General features: G+C 54.4%; 2 protein-coding genes across 4 annotated transcripts; one reads left to right on the top strand and one right to left on the bottom strand.

Annotated features, from left to right (window-relative positions):
* Window positions 1-155: 155 nt before the first annotated feature.
* RGL2 (ral guanine nucleotide dissociation stimulator-like 2) lies at window positions 156-7,625 on the top strand. Its single transcript, XM_008581835.1, has 17 exons — window positions 156-381; window positions 1,704-1,787; window positions 2,044-2,222; window positions 2,353-2,403; window positions 2,493-2,790; window positions 3,058-3,309; window positions 3,390-3,493; window positions 3,602-3,686; window positions 3,764-3,832; window positions 4,027-4,101; window positions 4,667-4,699; window positions 4,822-4,943; window positions 5,037-5,132; window positions 5,209-5,320; window positions 5,429-5,719; window positions 6,144-6,258; window positions 6,387-7,625. The coding sequence occupies exons 1-17, from the start codon at window positions 223-225 to the stop codon at window positions 6,596-6,598; spliced, it is 2,337 nt and encodes a 778-aa protein (XP_008580057.1). The 5' UTR covers window positions 156-222; the 3' UTR covers window positions 6,599-7,625.
* A 168-nt stretch (window positions 7,626-7,793) lies between these two features.
* PFDN6 (prefoldin subunit 6) lies at window positions 7,794-9,161 on the bottom strand. 3 transcript variants are annotated; one of them, XM_008581832.1, is made up of 5 exons: window positions 9,096-9,161; window positions 8,806-8,957; window positions 8,473-8,543; window positions 8,267-8,391; window positions 7,794-8,021 (listed from the first exon to the last, which is right to left on the bottom strand). In XM_008581832.1, the coding sequence occupies exons 2-5, from the start codon at window positions 8,867-8,869 to the stop codon at window positions 7,892-7,894; spliced, it is 390 nt and encodes a 129-aa protein (XP_008580054.1). In that variant the 5' UTR covers window positions 8,870-8,957; window positions 9,096-9,161; the 3' UTR covers window positions 7,794-7,891. The 3 variants fall into 3 exon arrangements, with proteins under 3 accessions (XP_008580054.1, XP_008580055.1, XP_008580053.1); XM_008581833.1 differs by having other exon boundaries at window positions 8,806-8,952; window positions 9,096-9,150; XM_008581831.1 differs by lacking the exon at window positions 9,096-9,161 and having other exon boundaries at window positions 8,806-9,088.
* Window positions 9,162-9,199: the final 38 nt, after the last annotated feature.

The following is a 9,199-nucleotide window of genomic DNA, read 5'->3' as shown; positions in this document are numbered from 1 at the left end:
GACCCCTTATCCCCCAAATGCACCAAGGGCCCCCATATTCCACCCCTGAGTTGACCGCCCCCCCACCCTTCCTGCAGGACTCCCATCCGGTTATCTAGACACCCACCCGCGTCTCTTCCCTGTCCTGCTCCCTCGCGCTCGCCTGACTCTCCACCCCCGCCCCCACCCCGTCTCTCCCCAGGCGCCCCCATGGCCCGACCCCGCTGATTCCTTCACTCGGCCATGCTCCCGCGGCCCCTGCGGCTGCTTTTGGACACGAGCCCCCCCGGGGGAGTCGTGCTGAGCAGCTTCCGAAGCCGAGACCCGGAACAGGGTGGGGACCCAGGTGGCCGGGTCGTGGGCGGGGGGCAGGAGGAAGAGGAGGAGGAGGAAGAAGAAGAGGTGAGACGCGGGTGGTGGGAGGTAGGGGGCGTAGACATTTCGGAGACTCTCCACCTTTCTCTCGGTGTCTCTGGGTCTCTACGTCTCTTCCGCCCTGCCTCAGTTATTTCCGCGCCTCTCGCTGGGTATCTGCCTGTCTCCCTACTGCGGGGAGCCCTAGCAGGTCTCTGTGGTTCTGTGTGTGAGTGACTTAGGACCTGCCCTGTTTCTTGCCCGGAATGTCTCGCTGTTCCTGCGGGTCTCTGGCCCTCTCTGCCTAGGCCTGCCTGAGTGTGCCTGCTTCTCTGGGCAGTTGTGTCTTGGTCCCTGTCTCCCTCCTTGTTTTTGTTTGGCGGGGAGGGGTTTGTTTCCACAGTAACCAGCTCCTCTGACTCTGGGATTGGGGAGCGAACCCTCAGATTTCGTGGCCCCTCCCTCGTCCCTCATCCCTCCCCCCCCCTCCCCGCCCCGGTACTGGTTAGAGGCTGGGAAGCCAAGATTCTGGGACCTGGAGGGACGATCCTACGCTGGGAAGAGGGTGGTCACTTGCTTTCCTTGGGGACTAATGGTGGTGATCAGTAGCAGGATTTGGGGCCTCAGGAGGGGCCAGAAGTTGGATTTGGGGCCTGGAGGCCCTGGACTCCTGGGTCCAGACACTGGGTGAGGGCAGGGTGACTGGCAGGGCTGGTTTTTCGGGATTGATAGGGGGAGGGGCTAGGGCCTCGTGACTCTCTGAGTCTACCCTCCTCCCCCCCATCATCTCCACTTCCCCTTTTCCTTCCTGTACTGGGTTTGGAGCCGCCACCTTCAGGGGGGTCCCCAGGGCTGAGATAGTGGAGGCCCCACCCAGGGGACCAAGAGGAAAGGGGGCCTGAGGGAAGGACTGATTCTTTGGGTTTGTCCCGTCCTTGGTGGGGGAGGGCGGGGCATGTGCCTGTGCCTGTGACAGGTTTCAGCTTCTTCAAGTTGCTGCCTCTGGCTTTCCACTTCTCTCGCTTCCCTCTCCTGCCCTTTGCACCCTACTTCTCTGCTGTGCTGGGGTTCAGCTCTGGGGGCAAGGGGCTTCGGGGGTCTCCAGGATCAGGGTTCCTGCACTCAATCCACCCCCCCACTGCAACCCCCTAGACTCCACTGGGCCCTGAGGCGGCTGGGGGGGGGCTGTCTGGGCCCCAGTGGGGGAGACCTGGGGTCACCAGCCCCCCCCACCCCTCGCACTCGCTGGTACTATCCCCCACCACCACAGGTGAGGGGTGTAGAGGGAGGAGCAGAGCCTGGGGTATGAGGGCTGAGGGCAATGGTGGGAGGTGGTGTGGAACTCTCTGACTTCTTCCTTGCTCCTCTAGGCCCCTGTGTCAGTCTGGGATGAGGAAGAGGATGGTGCCACCTTTACTGTCACAAGCCGCCAGTATCGGCCTCTTGATCCCTTGGTGAGATGTTGACTTTGGCTTATCACCTCTGACCCATTACCTCCCAGTTTCTTTTCCTTTTGCTGACTTTCTGGCCAGAGTGCTAGGTTGGAGGTTTAGAGTCCTGGATTCTGCTGTGTGACTTAGGCCAAGTCTTTTGCCCTCTCTGGATCTCAACAAAATCAGCCTGAAATATCTCCAAGGTCTGGGATTGTCCCCAGAGATCTAGAAACAGAGTTGGAGAAAAGGTCAGTGACTGGCCCTCTATATCTTCCAGGCTCCCACTCCTCCCCCACGTTCCACCCGACGGCTCCGAGCTGGCACTCTGGAGGCGCTGGTTAGACACCTGCTGGACACCCGGACATCAGGGGCTGATGTGACCTTCACATCAGCCTTCCTGGCCACTCACCAGGCTTTCACCTCCACACCTGCCCTGCTTGGGCTTGTGGTTGACAGGTCAGGGTCATAAGGGACCAAGGGTCATGGAGGTGTCTGGACTTCCTAAAGCCTGAACATCCCACCAAAATAGTTTAAACCACTGGGAGTTTGGGAAAAATGGACAGACAGATTCTCTTCTCCTCCCCAGGCTGGAAGCCCTTGAATCTCATCCTGCTGATGAACTAGAGAGGACAACAGGGTGAGTGATCCCGGATTCTTAACCTCATAGCCCTCTCTGCCAAAGCTGCAGCCTGACTTCTGACCCTTGGCTGATTCCTCTTCTCCCAGTGTAGCCATCTTTGTACTGTCAACCTGGCTGACCTCTCACCCCAAGGATTTTGGCTCTGAGGTCAAGGGTCAGCTTGACCGTCTTGAGAGCTTCTTGCTTCGGACAGGGTATGCAGCAGGGGAGGGTGTTGGGGGGGACAGCGCTGACCTCATCCGCAACCTCCGGTCCCGGGTCGACTCCCAGGCCCTTGACCTTCCTAAGCCCCTGGCCCTCCCCGGCGATACCCCTGCTGACCCCACGGATGTACTGGTGTTCCTCGCTGACCACTTGGCCGAACAGCTGACCCTGCTAGATGCGGTGAGATCCTGACCTCTGACCTCAGTGCCCCCTGACCCCTTACTAACCTCTCCTTGACTCGAGCCTTTCCTTGTTTCCAACCTTTCCTGATCCAATTCCTAGCCTTCTCCACCTACCATTTTGACCTTTCCCCTTTTCCCTTTGGTGGTTATCCTTCAAACCCTGTGTCCTTCTGTTTCCTTGGCCACTTGAGATCCTCAGATCCCTGATAGTGGAAGGCTGATCTCACTTGACTATGAACTTTAACCTCTGACCTCCACCCTGCAGGAGCTGTTTCTCAATTTGGTCCCCTCTCAGTGCCTGGGGGCCCTGTGGGGTCACAGAGACCGGCCAGGACATTCCCACCTCTGCCCATCTGTCCGAGCTACTATAACACAGTTCAACAAGGTGGCAGGGGCAGTGGTTAGCTCTGTCCTGGGAGCCACTTCAACTGGAGAGGGGCCTGGGGAGGTGACCATACGGCCACTTCGTCCACCCCAGAGGGCCCGGCTCCTGGAGAAGTGGATCCGTGTGGCAGAGGTAAGAGATGGTTGCCCTATTGGGGACCATGGTGTGGAGAGGGGTCCCACAGCCTTGGCTTCTCTCTTTGACTCCCATAGGAGTGCCGACTGCTCCGAAACTTCTCTTCAGTTTATGCTGTTGTATCGGCTCTGCAGTCTAGCCCCATCCACAGGCTTCGGGCATCCTGGGGGGAAGCAGCCAGGTGGGGAGGACAAGGCATCAGATGGGGGGTAGGGGTCCCTCAGAGGGCTGGGAAGAGGGGGTGGCCAAACCAAGCCTATCCTCACAGCCACTGTTTTCCCTCCCCCAGGGATACCCTCAGAGTCTTTTCTAGCCTCTGCCAGATTTTCTCCGAGGAGGATAATTATTCCCAGAGCCGGGAGCTACTCTTGCAGGTAAGGCCCTGTTTTCTGGCATTCACAACCATCTCTGCTTCCTATTCCTCCATATCTCCTTGTTTTGTCACCACCAGGAGGTGAAGCTGCAGCCCCCTCTGGAGCCGCACTCCAAGAAGGCCCTGAGGTCTGGCTCCCGGGGTGGGGTGAGTGACTAGTGGTGGATGGTTGTGGAGTAAGGAGTGGGTGTGGGGGGAGCAGTCTGAGGGATAGCAAGGGGAGGCACACCAGGGTGAGGAGAATGAAATTTGTCTTCTGAGGCAATGGGGAGAATAGTGTGGAGGAATGGAGGGCCCTCAGATCAGTGGCAGCAGCATCTGACCCTGATCCCTGACCTCAGGGTGTGGTCCCATACCTTGGCACCTTCCTGAAGGACCTGGTGATGCTGGATGCAGCCTCCAAGGATGAGCTGGAGGTCAGTGGTGTGTACGTGCATGCGTGCTTTATGATGTAATAAGTGGGCCTCAAGTTCAGATAGACCTCCCTCCAAAAGGGGGCTGTAAGGCGTAAGCAGCTGAGAGTGGGACTCTGGAGCCAGACCACCGGGTTCTGCTTCTGTTACCATGACGTGTTGTTTTGTATCTTAGTGATCTGTAAATGGGAAACGAGTGGTACTATCTACATCAGTCTGAGGGTTAAATGAATTCAGATTTGCCAAATGCTTAGAACATGCCTAAGGAAGCACATATGTAGAGTTTGTTAAATAAACAAATACTGAGAACTTTGGCAAGTTCCTTATCTTCTCTGAGCCCCAATTTTCTCATCTGTAAAGTAGACAGATTTTCTACCTGAGATAATTCGATTTAAAGGGTGGAGTGCTTAGGACATGTAGTGGGGGGGTTGGGCTGGAGGGGTCAGAGAGGCTGGAGTGAAGTGTTTGTGAGTTGGATGTGGATGTGTGTGTTTGAGAGAGGGGATATTTTCTCTCTGTGGCCTGGAAGGCAGGGTAGGACTTTCACTCATCCCCATTATCCTTGCAGAATGGATACATTAATTTTGACAAGCGGAGAAAGGTGAGAGGAATGCTTGGGCTGGATGCTGGATGTCCCTATCCAAGTACCAGGAAGGGGAGGAGGAAAAGGAAGGTTGGGGATCCCTGAGTTTTGGCACCTGCAGTTTGAGGGCTCCTTCCCAGGAGTTTGCTGTCCTTTCTGAGTTGCGGCGGCTCCAGAATGAATGTCGTGGCTATGACCTCCGACCTGACCCTGATATCCAGCAGTGGCTACAGGGGCTCCGGCCACTGACTGAGGCCCAGAGGTGACTTGCTGGGTGAGGTTGGGATGCCAGGGCTCTGGCTAACTGTGGGATTGGTGTCACATCCTGATCTTGGCCCATCCCCTCCCTTTCCAGTCACCGTGTGTCCTGTGAGGTGGAGCCACATGGTACCAGTGATCCTCCTGCTCCGCGGGTGCTTCGTCCAACGCTGGTCATCTCGCAGTGGACAGAGTAAGAGACTGGGCAGTTGGAGGTATTTCTTGGGGACTTGCCACTCTCTGACCCTCCCAATCTCCTGCCACTCTAGAGTTCTGGGCTCTGTTGGGGGCCCCACCCCCCTTGTGTCCTGGGACCGGCCAAGTGTGGGGGGAGATGAGGTACCTGGAACCCCTGCTCCTCTGCTGACGCGGCTGGCCCAGGTGAGCTCTGCACCTGACTTCTGACCTCGACACTGACCCTGACTCTGTGAATGTTTCTTCCTTAACCTCCCTACCTTCATGCCAGTCCCCCATGTTGTTTGTCCCTAGCACATGAAGTGGCCATCTGTCTCATCTCTGGACTCGGCCCTGGAAAGCAGTTCATCCCTGCACAGTCCGGCTGACCCCAGCCACCTCTCCCCCCCAACCTCCTCCCCTAGGCCTTCTCGAGGTCACCGCCGCTCAGCCTCCTGTGGCTCCCCACTGAGTGGGGGTACAGAAGGGGCCTCTAGGAGGATTGGATGTGGGGGAGGGGAATCTGGGCCAGGGGCCTCTGATTGCCAAATCATCCGAGTCCAAATGGAGCTGGGAGAAGACGGCAGTGTGTACAAGAGCATCTTGGTGAGGGAGCCTTGGGCTGGGGGTGGAGGTGAAGGGTGGCACCTTGCTGGACTATAAATATTGTCTTAGGTTTGGCCAGCAAAATGGAGTTGATTCTAGTTTTACTTCTGACCTTTGGCTTGGCAGATATATTTTATTTTCATGACTACTTTGTATTAGCTGCTGCACCTTGAACTTTTGGTGGCCATATTAGATTTTCAGAACCAACAGCAGTTTCCCCACAGGGAAGCAGCTGTATTTCACTGGACACTGTGTGGGTTAACTTATGGAGTACAGGGAGCCACCATATTGGGTGTCCCTGTTTATTTTAAAGCGTTGGACACAGATAACCTTTTCTGGTTGGGTCAGTGGCTGAAGTTAAAAGGATGGGAAGGAGAGGTCATCATGGCTGATTGATTGCTCTTTTTGGTCTCCTATCCTGCAGGTGACAAGTCAGGACAAGACTCCAAGTGTCATCAGTCGTGTCCTGAAGAAAAACAATCGTGATTCTGCAGTGGTTTCGGAGTATGAGCTGGTACAGCTGCTACCAGGGGAGCGAGGTCAGAGGCGATAAGGGAGAGGCAGACTCGGGAGGAGAGTGTTGGCCATCAATGGAGTGCTTCTGCATCTGGGCGGTTGTGGGGGAACAACTGTGTTTGTGCTTGACACTCACCCTCTAAACCTACAGAGCTGACCATCCCACCCTCGGCTAATGTCTTCTATGCTATGGATGGAGCTTCACACGATTTCCTCCTCCGGCAGCGGCGAAGACTCTCTACTGCTACGTTGGGCCTTGCCAGTGGCCCCTCTGCTTCAGGAACTCCCCCAAGTGAGGGAGGAGGAGGCTCCTTTCCCAGGATTAAGGCCACGGGGAGGAAGATTGCACGGGCACTGTTCTGAGAAGGAAGCCCTGTTGGCTTGCAGAAGTCATGGTGTTCGTACCAGATGTGGGTAACCATCCTGAATGATGGCAGTTATTTCACACTGGGACAGAAACTCAGGTGGCCAGCCACCCTGGGGCAGTGAAGTGCCACTGGTTTACCAGACTGCTAAGAAATCCAGCCCTGTGAGAACTGGTAATCTCGTCACTAAGTTGGATACTGTGTACAGCATCCCACCTCCCATGAATGCAGCACAGCCAGTGCTGGAAAAAGGTATCAGTTTCTGATTCCTGGCCACATCTTAGCATGTGAAGAGCCAAAGAAAGGCCTAGAAAGGGGGCAGAGGGAGAGGCCTAGAGGCTCTGAGCTCCAGGGCAGAGGAGGATGGCAAGGAGTAGGTTCTAGTAGGAGTTCCTTTTCCCACTCTGGGGGTTCCTGTCACTGTGACAACACTAAGACAATAAACCAAAACACTACCTGAATTCTACTCCCCTGTCCTTATGGTCCATATGAATTGGCTGCTGGGTTTGGGGGTGAGGAGTTGACTAAATGCAGAAAACATGGAACAGGAAGGGGCACAATGTTTTCTACCTTCATGAAGAGCTGAATATAAGGAAAATTATTTCCTCAGAATGGTTTTTTCCTCTCTGCCCCTGGTACCTTTATTTCCTCTTAACATTTTTCTCCTCTGCTGTCACAGACCATGTCACGAAGTAGCCACCAAATTACAGTGATCAGTATGAAGAACTCCCCTGGCTACAAATTTGTAAGAAACAACTTTAGAGCAAAGAAATGAAAAAACAACTTCGTGGACAACATAAAAACTTTGAAGACTTACAATATCATAGAGCATTACATGTTGGGATTTTCAATCAGTTTAAGCTAATTCAAACAAATCCTAGAAGACGGAGGCTAAAAATAACTGAAAGAGATGTTAGGGCTCTTTGGAGGATAACAAGTATTCATAGTAAGGAGGATAACCACACTTCATCCTGGGGTCTCAGAGAATTGTTAGTTCTTCAATTAAAGTGACATTCCCAACAATATGCTATATTGTAAGTGCCCTTCTCATGTTTCCTAAAAGGTCAAGCCAACCAAGTTAAGGGAGTGTCAAGGATTGCATATACTCGTACAGGTAAGAAGTAGGTTTGAGACATTTCAGATAGATGGAAGGGGCTGGGGGAATGGATGAAGACAATTATGACAGAAGTGGCTGGTCAGAAAAGAGAGCCAGGTGCTTTTACATTTTATTAGCTACAGTATAGAACCTAGAGCTGCCTTGTTTCCCTCCCTCCCTCCCCGCACCATGGGGTCAGGCCTTCCCAGGAGCCCCTGCCTTTGCTGCCTGGGCCCGCTGGAACTCCTGCTGCAGCTGAGCAAGGGTCTCCCTCTGTTGCTCTGACTGCCGTTCAAGGTCCTGGAGCTGGGATTCATATCGCTTACTGAGGAGAGGCAAGGGACACAAGCAGAAAAGGAGAAATTAGTGGGACTTAACTATTGAGGGGAGCTGAAAACAAGAAAGAGATTGGTGGAAAACGAGATCTAGAAGAGGGAGGAAAAGGGGGTTTAAAAGGGAAGAGGGGGTCAGAGCTGGAAAACTGGGGTCTCCTATGAAAAGCTACTCTACAATAGTTCCTCAATATCTCTACTCCAATGCTGTCAGTTCAGGGTGGTGGGACAGACTCACATTTCAGCTGTGATATAGTCCAGCCTCTTCCCCACTGTGGCCCGAGCCTCCCCCAGCTCCTGTTTGACCAGCACGGGACCCAGAAGTTTAAAGACCACGTTGGACCCATCCAGCAGGGCCAGTTCCTGATGGAGGAGTGGGACATATATGATTAGAACCATAACCAGCACAGGTCCTTCCTCGCCCCACAAATCCCAGTCCCTCACCTCCTTCACGATATTATTTTCTGTTAGTTGTGCCTCAAGCTTCTGCCTCCCTGACATGGATTTACTTAAGTCTGGGGGTGGGAGGAAAGACATGGTTAGAAACATCAAGTGTGCCACCGACCCCCACGATCCTAGTCAAAAAAAGAAAAGAAAAAAAAAAAAAATCTATGGAAGTAGACCAGGATGGGGACAACGGGTCAGTGGGCAGGGAAGAGTACTAAGGTGCGGAAGTAGCTGCACGCGGGGGCCCAGATAGGGCAGAAAACCTTATCTTGGTATGGCTTTGGGTTGTGAGCGGACTGGGGCGAGGCCACACCGACCCTGCTCCCTTACCCTTCTGTAGCTGTTGATATTTCTCCACCTCTCCCTGCAGCTTCTTCTGGATCAGCTCAGCCATAGCGGGGATGAAAGCCAGTGGGGAGCGGGAGAGGGGCGCCGGGTTCTCACTCTCTGGAAGGTACCTGAGCTCCCCTTTCTGGCCTGCCCTGCGAGAATGACAGCACTATCAAGAGGAAGCCCCTCCGGGCACCGCAGCCTCTCCCGTCCCAGATATCGACTCTATCCCGGCCCCAGGGGGTGGAGGGCGAAACGAGACCCCCAAGCCCCTCAACCGAAACCCTAACCTGCTCACGTTCTCCCTTCAGTATTATAAACCCGGAAGTAAAGAAGGAATGCTGGGAAAAACGGCGCCGGAAGTTGTCTTCTAACACATGCCGGGAAATGTAGT

The sequence above is a fragment of the Galeopterus variegatus genome, unplaced genomic scaffold, assembly GCF_000696425.1.
Source record: "Galeopterus variegatus unplaced genomic scaffold, G_variegatus-3.0.2 Scaffold2472, whole genome shotgun sequence".
Lineage (NCBI taxonomy): Eukaryota > Metazoa > Chordata > Mammalia > Dermoptera > Cynocephalidae > Galeopterus > Galeopterus variegatus.
This window is presented reverse-complemented; position numbering and strand designations above follow the sequence as displayed.